Source organism: Drosophila innubila (genome assembly GCF_004354385.1).
Source record: "Drosophila innubila isolate TH190305 chromosome 2L unlocalized genomic scaffold, UK_Dinn_1.0 5_B_2L, whole genome shotgun sequence".
In the NCBI taxonomy this organism is placed as follows: Eukaryota; Metazoa; Arthropoda; class Insecta; order Diptera; family Drosophilidae; genus Drosophila; species Drosophila innubila.
In genome coordinates, this window is record NW_022995373.1 from 7,612,393 (window position 1) to 7,637,240 (window position 24,848).

At 40.9% G+C, this 24,848-nt stretch overlaps 1 protein-coding gene and 1 long non-coding RNA gene across 2 annotated transcripts; both read right to left on the reverse strand.

Annotated features, from left to right (window-relative positions):
- Positions 1-3,660: 3,660 nt before the first annotated feature.
- LOC117782689 lies at positions 3,661-3,909 on the reverse strand. The gene is made up of 2 exons (XR_004617315.1): positions 3,808-3,909; positions 3,661-3,748 (listed from the first exon to the last, which is right to left on the reverse strand). It is a non-coding gene; the product is annotated as an uncharacterized LOC117782689 (long non-coding RNA).
- Positions 3,910-5,454: 1,545 nt separating this feature from the next.
- LOC117782623 lies at positions 5,455-6,071 on the reverse strand. Its single transcript, XM_034619643.1, has 2 exons — positions 5,939-6,071; positions 5,455-5,741 (listed from the first exon to the last, which is right to left on the reverse strand). The coding sequence occupies exons 1-2, from the start codon at positions 6,042-6,044 to the stop codon at positions 5,455-5,457; spliced, it is 393 nt and encodes a 130-aa protein (XP_034475534.1). The 5' UTR covers positions 6,045-6,071.
- Between the last annotated feature and the right edge of the window lie 18,777 nt (positions 6,072-24,848).

Here is a 24,848-nt window from a genome sequence, read left to right on the forward strand (position 1 = left end):
ATTAAATTTGAATATGGTGTAGAACGAAAAATTTTGGGTTTTTTGGTACATGAAACATAAATTTTAGCCGAGGGGCTTGGAAGATATTACCTGTTAAGTGAAAGTATACATTTTTCTATCTATATACATTTAAAATTTTACATCTAAAATCACGTTTTAGTACAAAAAACTTTTTGGTTTTATGAGATATCCCAACCAGACGAATGCAATATGCATTCAACTTGGTTTTATGTATCCTGACCAAAGTTGGTTCAAATCAAACCACTATATCATATAGCTGTCATAGGACCGATCGGGCGAAATCCAAGTCGTAGTATAAAAAACTTTTTTTTCATAGTAAGTACGGGGTCCCCGACAGTAGAGTATGCTCGACTGTAGCAACGAGAGCGGGGCGGAGCCCCTAGCTTTCCTTATAATTAAAGAAAATTTTAAATAAATATATTTTACTATCTGCCTGCATTAATGATAAAGTTACAATGTCAAAAGCAAAAGCAATTGCAAAAATTTCTGATATCCCACTAAAAAACCTCTACACGAGGTAAAAGTCTAATGAAGAAAGCAATTTCTAGCCCCAAAATTTCTGATATCCAATTTTGTGACGAGCAAAATTCGGTTTAATCTAAAAACTTTAAATAATAATATAAATTAATAAAATAAGCGAAAATTGGCATTCGGCACTGCGCAAAAAATAATTTTTATGTACAAAGAAGATCACCCTTTTTGCCCACAGTGCACAATGCAAATTTTCGTTTTTTTTTTGTTTTTATTAGTTTATATTTTTATTTAAAATTTTTATCAGAATTTTGTTCGTAACAAAATGATATTGGGTTTTTACTTGTAAAATTAAAGTAAATTGTTAAATTTTAATTTTATGCGTAATAAAGAACAATGAATCCAAATTAAATTAATACTAAAGAGTTTCCATAGATTATATGTGCACTAATATTGAAACTGGCTATCGATATTTTTGAAGCTTTCCTTCCCAAACGATATCCGTTTAACGATCATTGCAAAATGTATCAGCCAACAGGACGCTACAACTTAAGTAAACATTTTAAATTAGAAATGAAATACAAATTTTCTAAACGTAATTTTCATGCTATTTTGATGTTTGTTTTAGAATTGGATCCCAGCCCGTGGTCGTGGATCAACCTACGGCCGCTGCCAGTGCCAATGCCACAGGCAATGTGGAAAGTGCTGCCAGGGATGGGAGGCTGCCCCATCTCAGCACAACTACGTTCCCGTGGCACAGGGATGGATTCCAGTAGACGAGATGCAAGGTGGAGCAGCAGCTCCTCCAGGCTGGATGCGCGTATGCCAGCGACAAGGAAGAGTGTCCCAAGTTGTGGCTCAACCGGGGGCCCAAGTGGTGGATCAACCGGGGACCCAAGTGGTGGCGCACCCAGTGGCCCCAGTGATGGCGCAACGAGTTGCTCACAACCAATGGGTCCAACTGGATGAGGACGGCAACAGACAAGGAAAAAAAAATATGTTTTGTGCTTGTTTTTTAATATTATCAATTTAATGTATTGAAAATCAAATAAAAATGATTTAGTATAAACAATATAATAACTACTTATATTTAATATGATATAAAAATTATAAGTATAACAACTTTATTACTGAGTCCGCCCCTGCAGGCAGCTCGGCGGCGCCTTTGTGCATCCCAAGAACCGCCAAAACACCCCTGGTACAATCCCAGGTCAGCAACAGGCCCCAAGCATCTCAGTTCGCCAGCGATCTGCCTTTGGATTCTTCAGATATCCACTCCCATTGAGACAGCACCTCATCGACCGTTGTAAACTCTCATCTGCGCCGCCGCCACCCACTTGCCACAGCTTATGCTGGCCAAGATTGGCTCTCGTCCTTTAGTTAATTAGCTTCGGCAAATGTACACAGTTTTAAATAATTAGTTCCGAATTGTACATTTATATACATTTATATGTGTGAAATGGACACACATATATCGTTAAGGGTGGTCCGTTCATTTATGTTAGATGTTATTTGTTAAAAATCGAGTGGGAAAATGTTAGGGCTTATTATAATAATTATTATTATTAATTAAAAATTTATAACGTTATCTTAAATGATTTATTAATTTATTTTATTCGGGTGAAATGGGTATGTGGTGAGGTAGGGTGAAGTTTGAAGTAGAAGGAAAGCTTAAATTTGAAATATGTCTTGTAAACCGTCAATCCTTCATTAATTCAACTATGCAACCAACAAGTCGTCGGAAATACATGATGGATCCGTGATATACATTAACATTCTTATACATACATAAATTTTATGTAAAACTTATAATAAATGTTGCAATAAACAATTTACAATTTAAGAACTAGACTTAAAAATAACGGAGTTTTTTTTAGACTTAAAAATAACCGAGTTTTTTTTCGGATTTTTATTTGTGTGAGCGACTTTCACCGAAAGCTACGGCTTTTTTGGGCGATCTCAGTGTAAAGTAGCTATAAAATGTTGCATCTGGGTCTGGGCAAGTTGATAAACAGCTATATATATTTTTTTATCGATATTTCGATAGCTCAAATCTGTCCAGCGCGGACAAGTGTGACCGAAGGCTGCGAACACAACACAGGGTTGTGTCCGTCGGTGAGATCGAGTATAAGAGTCAGAGAGAGAGAAAGAGGCCTTATGAGTGTATGCGTGAGCGGTTTACTATGCAGACTGCATCGATGGACTCGAATATGGGTCAAAGCCAAGGGCGATCGGCCGTTGACTCGGTTGGGACCGTTGTGCGTGGGCGAGAGAGGTAGAGAGATAGACAAAAGGGAAATGGGGGAAAGATAGAAAACTGAGGCTTAGCAACAGGCAGTTTTGGCAGGCATCGAGAGTCTGATTGGAAACTCGAGCGTAGACGCATGCGCTGGGAGTTTCTTCGGCCCAAAAACTCGAGTCGTGTGCGGTGCGGTATATACATATATATATACAGATTAATATATATATATATTTATAAATAGATATATAGTTACAAAAGTGTAGTGGCGGGTAACAAAATATATTTGTACGAAAATCAAAATAAATATAATTAAAAATTAAATAAATACACACACATACACATACATTCAGTGAACAACACTGTGCAGTGATACGGAGCAATAAATATATATATTAGTTTATTGTCACGACACAGCAACAGCAAAATCACAAAACAACAACAACCCACCAAACATTTGTGATCATACTCGAATCGCTTTAGAGTCCCCTTGCTGATTAAAATAGTCATAAATGAGCTCATTTTCTGATCATAAATGACTCATTCGTCGGGAGAAAAAAATATCTTACCCGCGACTCTTCTTGCGGAGTCGCCTATGACCCCTTTTCTAATCAGTTTCGGCTCACTTTCGAGTCATATTTTTAAACATACGCGACTCGTTTCTGAGTCTTTTTTATTTTTTTAAATTAAATTCAAAACATATTTTTTATTATTATTTTACAATATTCATTTCTTAATATAGATATATATATGTATATTTCAAACAAAACAAAAATTCAAAAAATTGTATTACTATAACCATAATTATGTACATATTATTTTAAGTTTTCTTAACGATAGAAAAAGTCAAAAAATTAGAATACTTTTCAAAATGTCATTCTTAATAAACTATACTTATACTATATACTTATTCTACACGCTTTTTTTTGGCCAGTCGATCGTTTGCGTGCACAAAATGCTTTTGCAAGACGGCGTTCATATCTTTGTCAGTGCATTTGTACTTTATATGACAAATGTCTAAAAGAAAATAAAAAATAGTTAATATTGTAAGTCATTAATAGAGATTATATACATACTTTTTATTGCAGTTACAAGATAGCACTTTTCGGCACTCGGCTTAGTTTTTGTTCCCTTCCAGCTGTAGTTGGAAGACAAATTGTCGGTAAAAACTTTTCTGAAGGCTGCCCTGAGAAATTGATTGGGTCCATCTCCTCCTGTTTTTGCTATGAATTTCACAATTATTTTACTCTGGTAATGGCTCGTTTATTGCCAACACTTTTTGGACACTTGTCTTCTTTTTAAATGCTTTGTTATTCCCAAACAATAATTTAGTTGTTTCTCTCTTTGCAATACTTCGCAATTGCTTAGCTAACATTTTTACCTTTTAATATATATGTTGAACTTTAACTTTATTATGCGTAACTGCACCGAACTTAGCCTTGCACTTGTACGAAGTAGAATGACCAAAAATGCACATTTTAGCATGTGCTCATACAGATGCGTTAGAAAAAAAAATCAATCAGATAAAAACTGGTTTGGCCTCTCTTGAGAGAGCAAAGATTACTGCACAGAAGAAATGAAAACCATCGCGTTTCAATCGCCAGTACGATCAATTGGCGATTGCTGTGCATTTTGTTGTTATGCTTTGAACTAATCGCATTTTGATCATAAAGGCGACTCGTTTTGGACGCTTTCTTGAATCGCTCATACGATTAATCATTTTTTAATCTTTCCGGGGAGTTAAAAACGACTTGCCAAATTCAGTTCTTACAAAATGATCTCCCAAATGCTAGGTGGGAACAATCAACAAGTGTTCAATTTTTTCGTCCCCCATACACACATACATTTATGCAAACACACACACCTACAAAAAATATATACATTTTTGGCAACAATACAACAATAACACAACCCCACGACGTCAGCGCTGTCTGGCTGCGCTAAGATGGATTTCTGGTGGGCTGTACCGTTTATTTCGTCCCCTATTCCTGGACTTGATTGGCAGTTTAATTAATTAATATATTATTTATTTTAATTATTATTTATTAAATTTGTTATTTATTTAATTGTTATTTATTGCTTAATGTAAATTTTATGGTTCTCTTTCGTTTATTTTTTTAACGTAAAGTCATTTATTTATTATTGTTTAATTAATATATAATTATTTATTTTATTATTTATTTATTTATTATTTAATCAATTATTTAATATTTTTGATAAAAAAAATTATTTATTTAATTTCAAACTTAAAAATTTATTCAAATCTGTTAAATTATTTTCTTTTGTTTATTTATTTTAATATTTATTTTTTTTATTTATTTTCGTTCATTTATTTATTATTTTCGTATATTTTCGTTGATCATTCTTTGTTTTTGCCATCCGTCCCTAATTTATTTATTCTACATATTCCCTCAAATACATTTATATTTTTTCCACAGGATCCTTAATATTTACCCCCCAGAGCTCTGCAGGAATATTAGGAGTCTCTGTTTTGCCCTTCAAAAAAAATAAAAGTAACATTAAATAATAATATAATTAAAAGAAAAGGGAGAGGAAATACACAAAGAGGAATTGCAAAATAATTAGATATCAAACACAAGCACTTAGAGTAACAGAAACAATATTTATTTATTAAAATATAAAATTGATAAAAAAAAACTTTAATGATATGCATACATATTATAAACATATATTAAGGAATCGGAAATGAAAATTATGAGTGCTTAAGAATTTATTGAGGGAGGAGGATCACATCGCCATGGAATAGGGTAGTCGTCGGAAACATTATTGGGTGGCGCAACGACGATTAAATTTGAATGTTGCCGCCACAGAAAGGGTGGGTACGCTGCAGTGTAACTTCTAAGCTGCCGATAAGTGTGCCCGATGTTTTTGTTGTGTCTGAGGTGACGAGCTGGCCAGCGTTGCCCCAGAGAAACAAGCCGAGTCGTAACAATATGGCGCCCAAACTGGAAACGAAGCTCGGCATCGGTTCCGCCGATGTCGCAGCAAACTGCCCAGAAAAAAAGAAATGTAAAGCATAAGATGACGAGCTCTCGAAATGCATGTTTTGCTGTATGGGCCGATACGAAGCGGTGTCTTGTAGGGGGCGTTAACGCTCACCTACAATTGCACGTGGAGTGGTCGACCTGTACAGTAAACATGTTTGTATTTGTCCAATGTTATAGTAATTGTTGTAAAGTAACTTACGTTTTTTTTTGCAGGTTTTCGGGTGTCGTCTGTCCAGCTGCTGAGGCTTGATAACTACGGTGACCCGTGACGAGGAAGATCCTCGCACGCGCTGCATCGTGGACATCGGGAGGGCAGCTAGATGGTGTATAGTTGGCCATGGTGACCCGTGAAGAGTAAGATACTCACACGCGCTGCATCATGGACTGCTATACCATCGCGGGCAGGCGATGAAAGAAAAAGTCAAACAATAAAGTAAAGTTGTAAGGAACGGAGTGTTCTTAACTGCCGATCATCATTTTGAGTGATGATCTGTGCAGTTCACAATACTCACTTGTTCGTTTTCCATTGTTTTTTGTTGTATTGGGCACCTATCGAACTTTTAAAGCTGGCGTAGTGTCTAGGCGGCTATCTCCGGCAGCATTCAATCCCCTCCTTATATTATATTGTTCGGTAGAGACTAAAAAAAAATATATATATATTAAAGTCGTTATATTTTGATATTATAAGTATTTATTTATTTTTTTTGTCCAGTATTTATTCAATTAATGACTAGTATTTATTTGTTTATTGTTAAATGTTTATTTATTATTCAGTGTTTATTTAAGTATTTATTGCTTACTAATTATTTATTTATCTATCGGTATAAATATAAATTTATTAATCGATATTTATATTAATTTATTGGACAATAATTATTTATTTTTTCGTTATTTAATATTCAGCAGTGATCAGTATTTATCTATTTATTTATTATATAGAATTTATTGAATTATTTGTTGGGCAATATTTACGCGTTGAACATATATTTATATATATTTAGGTATTTATTTATTTATTATTAATTGCTTAAGAATTATTGATTAATTTTTTTGCCACTTATATATTTATTAGTCATATCTACCCAAATATTTATTTATTATTATTATATTTATTTATTTATTCCCTTACCTCTATATATTTATTATTAATTTTGTTTGCGCGTTTTCTGGTATTGTTGCTGTTGCGATAGGAGAGAGCGATAGTTACCGGAGCTTTGGGTTTTCTTTATTGGGTTTTCAAAAAAAAAGGCTAAGGCGGTAAAAGGGGCACGGTATGATGCCCGGCAAGCCACGCAAGAGCGGCAGACCTCTTAGGAGACCGAACAGGCAGGTTTCGTGGAAATCATGACGGCGATAAATGACCTCGCTCGGCCACAATTACCGGTCTTGACGCAGAGGAAGAGCAGTTGCTAGCCTTCGATGAGGATGCAGGGCAGGCAGTAGGATGCAGCAAGGCGCAGTGCCGAATGTCCGATGGCGACTGCAGCAAGTCTTCAGTAGAAGATTTTATATTCCGTGTTGAGTACTTGCAGTACCAATCCAGATACCCTGGCGTGAAGTGCTCCGCTGCTTCCATCTCTTGTTAAAGGGTAGGGCTGCAATTGGAATTGGATTTATTTTCGCCAGCACCAAGTCGACGAATGGGAGCAACTAAAACGAGCCAGAGGCAGAGGCACCCAGACCGAGCTATAAGATGCACGACCTAATGCAGCGTAAGCAAAAGCGTGACAAGAGCGCGGACGACTTCATCAACGCAATGCAGAAGCTAGCGTCGAGATTGCGGGAACCGTTGCCAGAAGCGCGCTTGATCAAGATCATCAAAAAGGGCTTACGGGACGATCTGGCTCGGTACATATACGCCTTAAAAGTGTATTCTCTTGATCAACTACGGGACGAATGTAGCGAGGTAAATTTATGTTTCATACACCAAAAAACGAAATTGTACGTATTTCAATATATTCAAATTTAACAGAAATCGTTAGAGCCGTTTTGTCAAAAATCGCCAAAATGTAAGATAAAAAACTTTATTTCACCTGTAAAATGTTACCTGAGTACTTTAGAAAAAAAGTTTAAAGGTACGCATAAAAGCCCTCAAACACACATTTCCATAGAACATATCTGTAGCTTCTATGGTTTGATAACTGTTGAGATTTCAATTTTAGCGGGATTTAGCGTTTTCCCGCTAAACTAGCGGCTTGTTAAAAAAGTCGTAGAACAAACATTTCTAGATTTTTGAAAAGGAATAAATCCCCATCATTACATCTAAGCTTTTTTAGCGCTTTGAAACAAACAAACAAACAAACAAACTGACTTTTTATTTCATTTTGAGATGGCCACTAAAAATTAAAAATTTAGATATCCTTTGAAACAGTTGTCGGATTAGGGTCATCAAGGTATCAATCGATGCGCATTTTTGATAAGAATTGATAAGAAAAAATAAAAAATTTTACCAAAAAACCCCAAACGGCTCCATAAGCTGTGATCATATAAATTTTTCCCCTCCCACTTACACCCCCGTATCTCATGACCCAGGTGAATTAGAAAAAGTTTAGATAGTCGTAGCAAATTTTCCAACTTAGCTGTATATATTGTTAGTCGCCTTTCGCACCCTTCGTGATGCGTTCGTCACTAACGCGAACTCCCGTCAGCAGTGATTTGCATTTTCCACTTTACACTTTTTTGTGAGTTTGCTTTCGTTTTCGTTTTTGCAGAAGCATTTTGACGGTTGTGGTCGTTAGAAAGAGCTTACCGCTGCTCTCTCTCTCTTACTACACATCACTCCTTGAAAAGTCTAATTTTTCGAATCGACCGATGCTGCCCGCTTCCCTTTCAGGTCTATTTTACGCATCCATGCTTCAGGTCCGAACTAGAAGCCATGTCACAGGTCTAAACTGGAAGCGATTGGTTAAAACAGCACTGAAAGGTGAGCATGTGTGTGAGAATGTGTGTATGTATGTGAGGGTGTATGTATGAGTGTGAGTATGTGTTTTATTTTTTTTAATTGAGCAAGATAGTATGTACAGAGCAAGATTTATTTTTTTTTTATTTTACAAAGTTAGCTATAATACACAAGAATATTAAAGCTAAGTAGATAATAAGAGCGCTAGCGACCAGGCCTTCGGCTCTATGAAGGATTATATCTTATTTGTTAAATAACAATCTTGTATATATCTGTATATTTTATTTATATATATTGTTGTGACGTAGGGTAAGATGGATGAGGGTAGTATATTTGGAAAATGGGCTTTTCTAATGCTAACTAATTTTTTGCAGGTGTCCAGCAGGTGTGCGGTGAGAGCTCTAGACCACATAAGTGGCAGTTCGGTTTTGGGTCTCCTGACAATACATGGCTGTAGGTGCCACTGCTGTGTCCTATCCGGAGGCGGGTGAAAATAGTGTTTTCGCTCAGGATGTGTTGATAGGGAACTTGACTTTCTCAAGTTTGGGTTGCAGTTCCTGTATCTGTGATGAAAGTTAGCCCAGCTTTCGATTTTTTGCGAGTGGAGCTGTTTGAGAATAACTTTTTGCAGATCTTTTTCCGCTGAGGGGACTATCATGATTGTGGGGTACTTTGACATTGCTTTTGCTGCATTGTCAGCCAACTCATTGCCCCTAATGCCTCTGTGGCTGGGAACCCAAAATATGTTAAGTTTTAGTGGGGTTTTTATTAAACTCTCCCGTATCTGCACGATTGTTGGGTTTGTGTTAGATATATTTTTGACAGATTCTACAGTCGATAGGCTATCGGTACATATAGTAAACTTTCCAGTTCTGCCTTGTGCGTAAACGATGGCTTTCAGAATAGCTTCTGCTTCGGCTGAAAATACAGAGTAGTATTCTGGTAGTGATCCTGCTGATAGAATTTTACCATTGATGTCAACGCATGCGAATGCAGTGAGTTCAGCTGATTTTGTTGCGTCAGTGAATATCCACGTTCGATTATCATAAAATTTCTTGGCTGTTTCATTATAAAATAGTTGGCGGAAAGTTTCCCCGTTTGTGTGATTTTTGGAAATTCCTGTAGCGCGCAGTTAATAGAGGATTGTCTAGAAGCCATGGAGGGGCGCTGGAGATTTTCGGTGTTGTTGGAGTTGCGATATTCCATTCTTTGGAGAGAGCGGCGCATCGGCGTATTGTGGAGAGGTATCGGTAAGTTCTCCGTTGTTTTATAGCCTTCCGTACCACAGTTTGAAGGAGCTGGTTGGGTGAGCAGAACATTTTCGGGATAAGCAAGGCTGTTGTTTCTGCAACTCTGTCCTCTATTGTTGACAAACCCGCTTCTGCTAGGACGCATTTTATTGGAGATGTTGGAAAGGCGTTGATACTGCGACGATAAGAGCCCTGGCGACATTTATAAGACTATTTGTATTTATTAAGGCATCTTTGGAGCTAAGATATTTTATAATGTTTAGTTTTTTTTCAAGGTTATCTCTGAGATACAGACAGTGATTTTTAAATGTCATTCTCTTGTCGAAATATAGGCCTAATATCTTAAGAGCCTGGACGCATTCTATAGTAAAGTTATTAAAGCTTAAACTAGAGTATGTACATCTCTTTTTTTTACAAATGTGCAAAATTTTACATTTACTGGGAGATAGGTTGCACCAGAGCCCAGACCCCAGTTGTATATTTCCTTAAGTATATCTTTTAAAATATTGTTAAGTTTTGTTAAGTCCTTGATTTTACTAAAGATTATGGCATCATCTGCGTACATGATTAATTGAATTTTTTTATGATCAGATACAATTTTGTTGATTTCTTCAAATGCTATAATGAATAGAATAACCGATAATGGCGATCCTTGGGGAATGCCAGTATATAAATTGTGATAGTTTGAAAGTACGTTGTTGATCCTGACTCGAAATGAGCGGTGGGACATAAAAGCCTTCACTATATTGAAGACTTTTGTACTTTGCTGAAGAACAGTATGGGCTCCCACGCAATCAAATGCCTTTTCGAAATCAGTCGCCAAAACGTGACATGATTTCTTGAGGAAAGGGCATCTGACACGAAGTGCTGCAAGTGCAGCAGAGAGTCCATCGTACTGTGTTTGGGCTTGAAGCCTACTTGGTTCGTGCTGATCAGTTTATTTTTGGTAGCGTACCATAAGAGTCTACGGGCAATCATTTTTTCGAATGTTTTGGCGATACATGGAAGTAATGAGATGGGTCGGTAGCTAGCAACTTCGTCAGATGGCTTGTTTGGTTTTGGGATAGGTACAATGATGGCAGATTTCCACACGTGGGGGTACTGACCAACAGAAAATATATTGTTGTATAGGTTTAAAAGCTCTGCTTTGCCTGTGGCGGGCAGTTGTTTAAGCATCGGATACGAGATTCTGTCGTGACCTGGTGTTTGCCTTTAGCCTTTGTTAGGACAGTTTCTAGTTCTAATTCTGTGAAATCGTATTCGAGTTGTTTAGCAGATAGACTAAGTCTACCAGGAGCATGAACATACTCAAGGGATGCTGCCTTTGTTGCCTGTATTGAATGTTGAAGTTGCAGTCCTCGGAATACTTTGACCAAGTTGTGGCAAATATGTTCGATATTTCTAAGGGTGCCGTTATTAATGTATTGTTAGCTCTGATACACTAAAGCTGGGGAGGGGGGACTCCCACCAGGGATTTAATGTCGCGCCAGATTTTTTTGGAGGAGGATTGAGGAGAAATATTGGATGTGAAGGCACCGAGGCTCTCACGTTTGGCTTCTTTAACTGCACGCTTAAAGAACGCATTTGCTCTTTTGTAAGCTATGAGGTTAGCATCTGTCATTTTGTATTTATAGGTTTGCCATAATTTTTGCTTTTTATCCCGAAGATCTCCCAGATTTTTATTCCACCAAATTATCTTTCTTTTAAATGTGTGAGAATTTAGATTTTTCAAAATGGAACTGATTTAGTATTTCAGTTATGACTGGAAAATGATCGCTGCTGTATAAGTCGGTAAAACTTCCCAATTGCAATGTGGATGCAGATTAGAGGAGATAAACGTGAGGTCTATGTGTGTGTAAGTTTTATGTGTGGAAAAATGTGTCGGACTGCCATTATTCAAAAGAGATAGGTTTGTTTTGAGACGGCTTCGATAATATTTTTCCTCTGGAGGTGGTGCGTGAAGAGCCCCAAGCAAAGCCCCAGGCATTGAAATCTCCAGTAAACAATAGTGGAGCGGAGAAGCTATTTATTATTGTAAGTATTTCGTTCCCAGAAAAATATTGATCAGGGGGATATAGCTGTTAAGAATAGTAAATTTTCGTTAAGTTTTAATTGAATGGCCAAGTGAAGTATTCTTGAGCTGTTCAGAGAAGGAGCAGAGAGTGCGGTAGGTGCCTTTTAACAAGAATTCCTATTCCTTGTTTGGCATTAAGGTTGTGTGGTAGGTTAGTGAAGTAACCTATGTATTGTTTGTTGCAGATTATGTTTTTTGAGTTAAAAGGTAAGTTAGTTTCTTGAAGACATATTATATCTGGATTTATTTTATTTATTAGAATCGTTAATTCATCAAAATTATTTATATATCCTTTTAGATTCCATTGAATAACTTTAATGGTCATAGATAAATGAAGTAATAATTGATATATGTATGTCTTCAGGAACATAGTATTTTTTTTTTTTTTTTTATTTATTTATTATTATTGTATCAGTCGGACATTGACTCAAGTTGGGTCAAGATCCATGGTGTTATTTGGTGTTGAATCAGATAATGACTCAATTGAGCCACGATCGATGGTGTTGTTTTGTGTTAAGTGTGAGTGAGTAGGTGATTTTGGTTTTGTTCGGTTATTGAGTGTTTTTTCTAAGAATTGAGATAGAGAAGGGGACAGTTGGGATGAAGAGGGAAGTGATGAGGAGAGAGTAGAAGGAGATTGAGTGTTATTTTGTGGAAGCGAGTCGGACGACGAGAGGCGATCGTCAGAGCCACCAATATTGCTCTTATCAGTGTGACGATTTATGTTGTACTTTGCTTTTTGTGCTGTGCTATTTTCGTTTTCTATGTTTGCTTTGCCTCTCTCATTGTACACTTCTTCGTGGTTTTTATTTTCAGTATTTCTTTTTGCTGTATGAATGCACTACATTTTTGTCTGAGGCAGCATGGTTCTGTGAGCAATTCACGCATTTGGAGAGCAGGTACCAGAGTGCGAGTGAGTCCACAGTTACTACACGTTGGTCGTTCTTGCAGTATTTTTTGGGTATGACCGAGTTTTTGGCAAGATTTGCACCGCATGGGACTCGGAACAAATTCGGATACCTTTACAGTGTGCCAGCATATGTCGATTTTCGATGGAAGGTTGTAGAGTTCGAAAGTAAGAAGCATAACACCCGACGGTTTTGCTACACCCTCAACTTGCTTGGTGAACTGTAGATTGCGATAACTTTTGGGAGGCGAGCTCTTCAAGAATTTCGTTTTCACACGTTAATGAGGTAGGGTGCATAAATAGTCCCTTTAACCGAATTAAGTGATTGGTGGAGTTGGCATTCTATTTGCATATACCTGGGAGTTCTTTGCGTTGATGAATTTGTTGGCGTCGTCGATTGATCGAACCAGCATTAATAGATTTCCGTCTTTAAATTTGTTATTGAGTTAATATTCTTATTGATGTGCTTAAGCGCCTTGTGTACAGCGAAGCAAGAATATTCTGAGATTGTTTTATCACTGTCTTATGGAGATTATTATATATTTTGGGTTAGCAATGTTGTTTGATGGCAGTTCGGGAAAGTCATTTAAAGATTTTGAAGGTGGTCTACGTTTTTTTGTAGGGGGACTGTCGGCCAGAGTGCTGAACCGATTATGTCCCAGGTTTAAAACCCAGGCCACCCATGGTTTTTTTATTTTTTTATCTGCGATCAAGCGCTTGAAACTAATATTTTGTACAAGTAACGGTTGATAGAAAGAGTGTGAGGAGAGAAGAGAACTGATAACAGCACGATTGGTTAGCAACTGACGTCTGCTCGCGATGAGTGTTAGTCGGCGACTGACAGAGCAAGATATAAATAGATATAAATAGTAATACATTAAAAAGAAGAGGAAAAGGAAACAGAAGAGTAGGCTTGGCTCGCTCCTGCTGGATTGCCAATGATGTTCTACTTCGCGGGGCGAATAACAGCCTTGATAAGCTACTAAAATCAGAGGTCCTGCGCCTCTCGGCGACGCAGCTCCTTCATTATGGTTGATGCCATCAGCCGTACGGCATTTCAATTCTCTTCTGTTTGCAGCATATGATCGACTATGTTGTCCGGTGACAATTGGTGGCCATTTGAGCTCATCCTGCTTTGTAATGGGTCAAATAAAGGACACACAAAGAAGGCGTGTTCGGCGGTGTCAACGATTTTGGCTCGACAATGATCGCAGTATGGGCTGTCAGTGTGTTTAAAGCGGTACAGGTAGGCTCTAAAACAGCCGTGGCCTGTTAGAAGCTGGCAGATATAGAAATCTACCTGACCATGTCGACGTTGAATCCAGGGCGACGTTAAGGTGTTTGCCCGTTGATCCCTATTTCCTGCTGTTCCACTGCATCGTTCCGCTGCCAAGAGATCTAAAGGGATCATTCCAGCAACTATTAGGGATGCTGCTTCTGAGATAGTTCGGAAGCCGCAAGCGACTCGTAGAGCGCATCGCTGGAGCCCAGATTGATGATCCATAAGGAGGATTGAGGTGACCACTCCCGCTACGAGCTTCCTGCTTTGTTGCTTTGGGCCTCTAGTGTTTGCCATCATTCTGCTTATGGCGTTTGTGGCATTGGCTGCTTTGAGACTGGTATACTGGAGATGATCCTTGAATTTTAGCCTATGGTCGATCATTATTCCCAGGTATTTAATGGCTGGTCGGGTCACGTTCGTTGTAGCGCCTATGCGAATTGAGGGATTTTGCGGCTTTTTTCCTTCTGCCTATAAGGACGGCTTCCGTTTTATGTTCTGCGAGGGAGAGGCCGTGGCTTGTTAGCCAGGTGATGATGGCATCGATGGCAACGCTGCAGCTATCGGCGGCATCAGCTAGCAGATTGCAAGCTGTGATCAGTGTAATGTCATCAGCGAAACCGATGAGCGTGCATCCCTCCGGTAGGGTGATGCGCAAGTCTCCATCATACATGATGTTTCAGAGTAGTGGGCCAAGAACTGAGCCTTGGGGGACTCCACCAGATATTAGGTATTGCTGCCTACCATCATCTGTGTCATACAGAAGGATACGGTTGTTAAAGGAGCTTCGGATCAGCTGTATGAGGTATGGCGAGATTCCGAGTCTTTCCAATGTATGCAGGATAATGTTCCAATTTGCCAAAGTAAATGCATTTTTAACGTCTAGAGTGCATACCAGGCAATATTGCTTCTGTGCCCGAGCTTCTTCGATAGCCCGGCTTGCTGTGTCTACGAGCTGGCCAATAGCGTCCGTTGTACTTCGATGCTTGCGGAATCCGTATTGGTGCTCAGAGAGTCCGCGGCGGTTCTCGATTTCTCTCTCCAGGCGATTGCAGATTATTTTCTCCATTATCTTGCCCGTGCTATCCGGCATGCATAACGGGCGATAGGAGGATGGATCCTCCAGCTCTTTCCAGGTTTGGGGATGAGAACCAGCTTTTGTTTTTCCACCTATTTGGTATCGTGCGTTCCATCAGACACTTGTTGAACATGTCTACAAAGGCGTCAGGGTGTGCGGCAATAATTGCTTTGAGGGCAGTGTTTGGGATGCCATCGGGACCTGGTGCTTTTCCTGGTTTGATCATGGCTGTTATTTCCAGCACTTCGCTCAAAGTGGTTTGGACTACGGCATCATCGGTGCCTGATCGGTGCAGAGTTTGCCTATTACCATTCTGTAGGCTGCGCCGAAAGGTTCAGAATCTGCTGCATCGCAAAGCTCCTGGAAACATCGTGAGTTGCTCTCTTTGATCGCGTTTCGCAGAGTTTTTCTCTTGGTCCTAAAATCTGCCAAATTGTTGTTAAACATAGGACTCCTGCTTGATCTTTGCAGCCTCCGTTTAGCAGGAAACCTCTTCATTCCACCATGTGATAGGACTCGTCTGCTTCCGCCACTGAATAATCTCGCCATTGAAGCTGCATGCCGTTTTGATGCAGTCAGCAAACTCTGTGCGCAGTTGTTTGCATCAACCGTTGCTCTAATGGTCTGCACAGTGGACAGGAGTGTTGCTCTGTCCATGGTGTCACTCTTATAGCCAACATGACGGGCTGGTCGAGGTCTCCTTATGGCTGCTCTTGCTCGTTTTTCCGTTATAACGGCGTTGTGGTCAGAGACATGTCAAGCAGCATTTCGGGCAAGTTCGGGATTAGCAAAGGTCAGATCGATGTTAGATTCCCGGCCTCCCATGCTATATGTGTTCTTCAATCCGTTATTCAAGAGGCAAGCATTTAAGTGCGCAAGCGTATCCCCAAGAATGAGTCCTCGCGGATTGTTTATTTTACTTCCCCAATTTGTGCTCCATGCATTAAAGTCACCCGCAATTATGATGGGGAATTTGTCCTGTTCGTCTTGTATAATGTCTTTAAGGACAGCCTGGAACTCTTGGATTTGTACTCTGGGAGGCAGCTGTACATGTACACGTTATTTGCTCTCGCTCGCACAAACCATCTGTGTATCATCCTTTAAGTCAGCTGGATTGGGTGCCTGCCACAGCTCCAGATAGCAGCTCCACCGTCGCTGCTCTGATGCCAGGCGCCTTGTTTTTGATTAGTAGATATTGCCAGAATAGCGATATTAATACTCATTTTCTCCACTGTTTTTGCCAGGAGGTCCTGGGCTGCACGGCAGTGGCTTATATTAAGTTGTAGAAGCTTAATTTGTGCGGGTTCTAACAGCCTCGATGTATCGCGGACACAGATTGCTTAGAGTGCTGTGTGCCGGGTTTTGTTCCCCAGATCTTTTGCAGAGAATGCAGTCGGCGATCAACTTGCAATCTTTTGACGCATGATTTTCTCCTCCGCAGCTAAAGCAAAGCTTGGTGGCGTCATGTTTGCTTCTGCATCTTGATGCAATGTGGCCAAAGTTAAGCATTTATAGCATCGCCGTTGTTCAACTTTAGCACGCAGTCGGCAGATTGACCATCCTTTTCGTATTTTGTTGAGCTCAAGGATCTGTTCAGCTATATCCTTAGGCAGAATGAGAGTTGCCGTTTGGGTACCTTGGTAAGCCGAACGAAGTTTGGGCGCAGCCTCCGCACTGATGGCGCAGTCGAAAGCTTTAAATACGGCTTCGGGTACATCATTACTGGTTGTCCATCCGGCGATGTCACGGATTTCAAGCGTGATTTTGTCAGCGATGGCTTTCACAACTGCTTGCTCACCGATTATGTCTTGGATCGCTTTTTGCAACTGCCCTGTACACTCGTCTGAGGCCTTGGTCATCCGAAGGAGCAACTGCTGCTACTGTGCGTCGGATTCCTGCTACATTATGCTTAAGCTCCTGTATCGTTCCATCACTCTGAACGGCCTTAAGAACCTGTGCATATGCCTCCTTTCTTTACACTGATCATTACCATATCCGGTCTGCAATTAAATATCGGGTTCTTCTTTGTATGTTTCATGACTTTCTGCCATTTGTCTCTTTCAGGTTGAGGTGGGCATGGTATGGCGACTGCTATATCAGGGGGGCAGTCATTTATAATGTTCTGCTGACATAGTTGGCTGGCAGGCCGCTCTATATTCCGCGGTGACGTGGATTTAGCGCTCATTTTTTCAGGTAACATAGTCACCAGATCTTCTCTTTTGGCGTCCTGCCGCTGTGTATCATCCCAGTTGGGACATCTTTTAATATGCTGGGAATCCTTGGGGTCCGTCTCCAGATGGGCGCTCACCTGCTGCTCAATTTTCTGCATCCGCTTCAGCATCTTCTTCATTTCCAGATTTATGTGCCGGACAACAGGTTTCTTATCCTCGACCATATAAATTATTTCACCAAGAATGTCACGAAGCTCTCTCATGAGCACCCTAGGTGTTGTAACATTCTTGGGTTCCTTGGGCGACGTTTTCCTGTGCATACTAGATGGACTCTCTAATCCCCTGCCTCTTTTTGGGGTCTCATCTTTGCTGCCAGCAGCATTGTTCGAGCGTTCGAGACATCTTTTTTGATGTTGCAAACGCCTGCTCATCACTCTGCTCATCCACCTGCATTATTATCTGCTCCAGCAGCCAGGATGGGCACCGCCAAAGCAGTGATTGTCTGACTAGACAGTGTCGCTTATCTTCTTGCCAAGATCAGCGAGGACTCCCTCGTCAGCCAGAATTTTACTTCTGGCAGTTGCTCGTTAGAGGTTATACCGCCTCGCACCGGTTCGCCAGAGCCCCTTTAAGGGCACCACTATAGAGGCGGGGTTGGCAATTGGTCAGTTCCAGGACCTTTATCCCCTTTGATGTCCTTTATGTCATCTTCGCAAGTTATCTTCACGACTTTTGAAATTAGCGCGCAAATTACAGCCTATTGACCGATCTGGCAACACTAAGTTGGGTCAATTTGTAACTGGCGCGTAGCTTCAACTTTGCGCGATCAGCTGGTTGGTGAGAGAACCCGACGCAGCAGAATGGGAATTGAGTGAAAGTTGTGTTTTTGTTGCAAACACCAACACAGTCAAGTGCAAGGCGCCAAAAACTTTCACCCCTCCCCCCGCGTCCAGAGCAGCGGTTACGCTTGGTACGCACCAGCACACGAAGAAATTCACTAAGCAGGTCTCCTATTGGTTTCAGGCACTCCAAACGGATTTTAAATCTCAATCAGGGAGCAGCGAAGGACAATCACAACCTCTTTTGGTAAAAAGAAACTTTTGTGTGTGTGTGTGTTTTTTTTTTAATTCGGTGTTTATTAGAAAGTAGTAGAAAAGATACAGTATATACATTTTAAGAAGAATTGAAAGGAAAGGCATAGAGGTCTGCGTAGAACTCCTCGACTGAAGCTGGAACTGCAGGACTGCCGTGAGGTACTGCTTCACAGTTCCGGCTGGTGACTGGCATGCCTGTCCACTTCGTCTGGCGACGTTTTCTTCTCTCCTCGGACCTGAGTTTGTCCATGACCGCTTCAGCAAAGCTGCAAAGAGCTGACCAGTTCTCCAGACTTCTTAGCATAAGGCTAACTAGTGTACGTGGCTCGACGTCCCCACCGATAGCACTTTCGACTCTACTTCTCTCCTGGGTAAAACGGGAACATGATGTTATAATATGTTCAGCGTCTTCTACTACGCCACACGAAGAGCATAAGGCGCTCTCGTCGTGTCCAATTCTGTGCAGGTAGTGCCTGAAACACCCAATACCGCTGAAGATTTGCGTAATGTGGAAGGTCAACTCGCCGTGATTCCTGCTTAGCCATGGCTGCACCTTTGGGCTTAGCTGCGCTGTCCATCGCCCCTTTGTTGATCTTTCCCAGTCACGTTGCCAGATTGCGAGGCTAGCTTGTCGTGCGTCGGATTTATTTTGCGCCGTTGTTCGAGGGTCGGATACGTTGGACTTGGCTTTGTATACTTCGCTGGATTCGGAGACTAGGATTTTTAGCGGGATCATACCAGCTATTACCATCGCCGACTTTGATTGCGGATAGTCTGTACGTGGATTCGATGCCCTTCATATAAGACGGCTTTCTTGCCGCCTTTGCCCAGACCGGGGACGCGTACAAAATGGTTGATTTTAATACGCTGCTGAGTAGTCGCTTGCAACTGTACCTCGGCCTGCCGTGATTTGACATCATTCGCGATAGTTGGACGTGAATCAGCACTGCTTTCCTGTTGATGCGGAGCAGGTGTTCTTTAAAGGACAGGCGCGTGTCAATGTCGACCCCGAGTTATCGAATTGACCTTTTTGAGACAATAGTTGCACCCAGTGATGTGCCGCGTAGACTACACGATTGTCTACGTGTAAACAATTGAGTGTAAACAATGAATTGTAAACGTGTAAACAATGTCAACAATGTAGACAATGCCGACAATGTGAGAAGAGTGAGCTGGCGCACTCAAGGGAAAAAATGTATATAAAATTTTTGAATATAAATGAAATTGTTGAATATTTATAAGGCGACATTCAATATTAAAAATACCAAAATTATTAAGAAATACATATTTATATAAATATAAGTTATATCTAACGTGTAAATAAATAAAATATAAATATTATAGATAATTGCAATTGGGTGACACATGTCATTTAGCTTTTTGATTTTAATTTTTTTTAGCAAGGGCTTCAGGTGATTTAAAAAAAAAAGATAACAACAGCAAAAATCAACCCGCAGCGTAGCAAAATCTATGAAGGATACTATTGTAGACATTGTTTGCATTGCTTACGGATTGTTTACATTGTTTACGGATTGTTTACATTGTTTACGGATAGTTTACATTGTTTACAGATTGTCTACATTGTTTACGCATTGTCGTCACCAATGTGTAGACATTCAAAAATTACGCGTAATGGGACAACACTGGTTGCACCATTGAGTATTAGAGTCGCTTGCTCGACCTTCTTCCTGCTGCTTATAAGCACCGCCTCCGTTTTCTGCTCAGCTAATTCAAGACCGACCTCTCTCAACCAGTTTTTAACTGTTCTTATGGACTCCACTCCCAGAAGTTCGGCATCCTGCAGACGCTTTGCAACCACAATGATTGCAATATCATCGGCAAATCCAACTATTAGTACGTTGCTGTGGAAGCTCAAGCGTAGAATCCCATCGTACATGATATTCCAGAGAGTTGGACCCAAAATGGAGCCCTGGGGAACGCCCGCGGTCACCTTATATGAGCTAGTTCCAGAGTCTGTTTCAAACACTAGAGTACGATCGCTTAAGTAATCGTCTATGATTCTTACGAGGTACTCTGGTACATTGAAATTGTGGAGTGCCCGGATGATGCTGATCCAATTTGCCGAGTTGAAAGCATATTTTATGTCCAGTGTTATTACTAAACAGTAGCGCTTAGATCCTCCTTTCCATCTGTCTCCCTGAATTGCGTCTTCCGCTATCTTCGTCACGAACGTGATGGCGTCAACAGTCGACCGTGCCTTTCGAAAGCCAAATTGCATATCCGAAAGATCTCCCCCACGTTGGATTGCTGCTGTGAGTCTTCTGCATATTAAGCTTTCAAACAACTTTCCGACTGAGTCTAGCAGACAGATCGGTCTGAAAGCTGAAGGATCATTGGGCGATTTTCCTGGTTTGGCCAGTAGTAGAAGTTTTTGAATCTTCCAGCTACTGGGAAAAGTTCCTTCAGACAGGCACGTTGTGAAAAGGCATGCAAATACGTCTGGCTGCAGGTTAACTGCTAGCTTAATGGCTCTTATTGGGATGCCATCTGGACCGGGTGCCTTATCTTTCGTTAACGCGTTCGCCACCTCGAGAATCTCGTCTGGGGATGTTGTCGTTAGAGCATGGCTATTCCAAGACGGCCTAGGAGACGGCCGATCCCTTGTTGGGTGGTGCGGGAATAGGCACCACACTATTTCCTCCAGCTTGCTCTTTTCCGTGGGAGCGCAGTTGCGAAAGCCCTTCATCTTTTTCATCACAAGCTTGTAAGCCTGACCCCATGGATCCGCTTCCTCACACATAGTGCGGAAACAGCGCAATTTGCTGGCCCGAATCGCCTTGCAAAGTGCACGAGGTTCGACCGAAACACGTCACGGAGGTCCTCCCATGGCCTAGAGCTTCGGGCGGCTCGCGTATACTGCCTTCTTGCACTGTTGCATTTCGTTCTGAGTGCTGCAATCTCGCTGGTCCACCAGTAGACTGATTTGTGTCGCCTAGAGCCTCTTCCACGAGACATACTGGCATCGCATGCCTGCTTGATCGCTCGCCAAGCCATCTCGGCCATGCACTCGCCGTTTCCGCTAATATGCATATGACGGAGCGCCTCCCGGACTCTCGCAGGGATAAGGGTTTGCGGTCTGTATCGGCACTGGGAGGACGAAATGCTTACTCGGTGTCCCCCGTAGAGGCTGAATAAAATGGCCATGTGATCGCTAGCCGTGTATATATCGCTCACGCGCCAACTTGATGATCTGGCTAGCTGCGGGGAAGCGAACGTTAAGTCAACGATTGAGCTGGAACCCCCTCTGCAGAACGTATACGACGAACCTTCGTTCAATAACACCAGGTTAAGGACTCCGAACGCCTCTAGCAATATTTTGCCTCTTGAATTCGTCGCTTGGGATTGCCAATCGATGGCCCACGCATTAAAGTCCCCAGCTATTAAAGTAGGCGTATGAACGCGGGCATCCTCTACCAGCTCGTCGATTGCACTTTCAAATTCTGTAGCGCTCCATCTTTGCGGCATATAGCAGCTGTACACCCAGATACCTTTAGTATAGGCTCGAGCATAACCAGCCCCCGTGCTAGTGCTGTCTAGGAAGTAAGGCTCCTAAGAGCATGCTCAAATCGCAGATGTGCTGGATGTGTTGCTGTAAAAGTTGAGTGCATTCGGAATGCTGTATGGCTCGCTAATAATGGCTATGTCCGTGTCTTGTTCAACCACCGTTTGATGTAGCAGGTCTTGTGCCGCTCTACAATGATTTAAATTGATCTGTAAAGACTTCATATTTTGAGTTTGCGGACTGCATCCTTGTACGCCGGGCATTTAAAACTGACGGTCGCGTGTGCTGTGTTAACTTCTCCAGTACGCGAGCAAAGAATGCACGCTGGTTTCGAAGTGCATGATTTAGCCGGATGATCGTCTGCTCCACAGTTAAAGCATAGCTTCGAGGCGTCGTGTTTGCTCCTGCACCTGGCAGCTATGTGACCAAAGTTGAGGCACTTATAGCATCTTCTTGGTGCATCTTTTTGGCGCAGGCGGCAGTTTGCCCAACCAATACGGATTTTCCCCACCTTAAGGAGTAGATCAGCAACATCCTCCGGCAAGGCCATCGTTGCTGTCAGAGTGCTGTTATACCCCTGACGCAGCTTAGGAGCCGCCTCACCGGTCAGGTCGGAGTCCACCATACGGAATACTGCCTCAAAGACTTCCTCGCTGGATGTACCCTCGGCTATATCACGGATTTTTAATGTGACCTTATCGCCTAGTGCTTTCACATCAGCTTTATCTCCGAGGACACCTTGTATCGCCTTTTGTAGCTTAAACGTGCTTTCGTCTGCGGCCTTTGTCATGCTCAGCAGCACTTCTCCCGCAGCTGTGCGCCGAATGCCGGACACCAACTCCTTAAATTGTTGAAGAGATTCTTCGCTTTGTACTGATTTGAGCACTTGGGCATAATCGTTCTTATCCTTGCAGCGAATCATGACTGCATCCGGTCGATTGCTGCGCAGAGGGGCCTCTTTTACGCGCTTCTGCACTTTCTGCCATATGGGGTTCCCGGGGCTGGACAGGTCAACAGTGGGAACCTCCGCATCTCATTTTGCTTTTTCGCCTTATCCGGGGTCCTGGATACGATCACTTTGCTCGCGGTGGCAAACTGCATTGCGGGCTCTCTGGCCACGGTCGCGTAGGAGACGACATTATTTTGTAGACCGCTACTGCATTTATGGCATTCCGCTTTGTGTGTGTATGTGTGTGTGTGTGTGTTTTTTTTTTTTTTTTTTTAATTCCATTTTATGTACTCAATATTATAATAAACAAGGTTGCCTGCTCGCTTTCGTCGTTTCTGGTTCGCTTCGCTCGCGGTGAGGTGTGGCTACAGTCGAGCACGCCTCGACAGTAGGATACCCTGAGCCCATGTACTTTTTTATAAAGTTGATTGTTGCCCATTTTAATGGGCTCAGGTATCAAAATTACACACGCGAAACTATGAACAACTTTCGGTTTTCTGAAGTCACTGTGCTTATCACTGCAGACTACGTTATTAATGCCTCACTGAACTAATATATCACTGATTATGATTACGACTTGATTTATCATTTATCATTTCTAATTAATTTTAAATAAGTTTAATATAATAAACTTTAATATAATAAACTTATTTAAAATTAATTAGAAATTGATAAATTGGTGAATCGCAAGTCGTAATCGTAATCGCTTGCAATCGATGTAGCGTGTGTCAAGAGTAGCCACAAACAACAACTTTGCTCAGCTTGCAATCTGGCAGCACCCATTTTCCTCTCTCACTCTCTCCCTCTTACGCAACAGATTCGAGCCTGCCAAAGGCTGCTGCAGTGCGCGCGAAATTTGAAATAAAAGGCAATGTCTAATTTTATGAGATTCTTAAAGCGGAATATGCTAAGTTTTTTTTTACAACGATAATAAGCAGATACTTATTATATATATGTGCAAGGAATCGAAAATATTAATAATTAAAATTATTATTTTGCAGCTTTCAGTGCTCGGCAAAGATGCAAGAGTAGTGCTGCAAAATGATCGCTATTTCTCTCATGCAATTTCATACATAGCTATCAGCTTCTGCTGATTTTTTGCCATGCAAAAATACATATTTATATATTAACACAATTATATTTTAATCAAATTGTATATTTGTATATACATAAATTATACATTAACATTTTCATTACATGATATCGATAATATTTTTGCTTATCGCTTAATTCTTATTTGGTACCAAAAAAAAAATTGGTACTAATTCGTTCTGTCTTTGTGCGCCTTGCATACAAACGTGAACATGCTGTCTCGCTCGCACGTTTGATTTGCCATCCAAATGTAATTATTCAACTAAATCTAAATTCCGAAATAACTTCTTTATTTATGGGTCAATCGCTTTGAAATTTTCAGGGTCGTTTAATACGCATACTTCTCAACTGATTGTTCAGTTAGGGAGTGCTATGTCAAAAATTGCAACTGTAAATCGCTTTGTGCAATTTGTGGGCGAAGGGGGCGTGGTACCTAAAATTGGAAACAAACTTGACCTGCGTATGGTATCCAGGAACCTACATAACAAATTTGAAGTCTCTAGGTCATATAGTACTTGAAATCGAAGCCCAAAAGAAAATTGGTACTATTTTTAAGTCATTCTTACTGTGTTTGTGCGCGCCTTGCATACAAACGTGAACATGCTGTCTCGCTCGCACGTTTGATTTGCCATGCAAATGTAATTATTCAACTAAATCTAAATTCCGAAATAACTTCTTTATTTATGGGTCAATCGCTTTGAAATTTTCAGGGTCGTTTAATACGCATACTTCTCAACTGATTGTTCAGTTAGGAGTGCTATGTCAAAAATTGCAACTGTAAATCGCTTTTTAC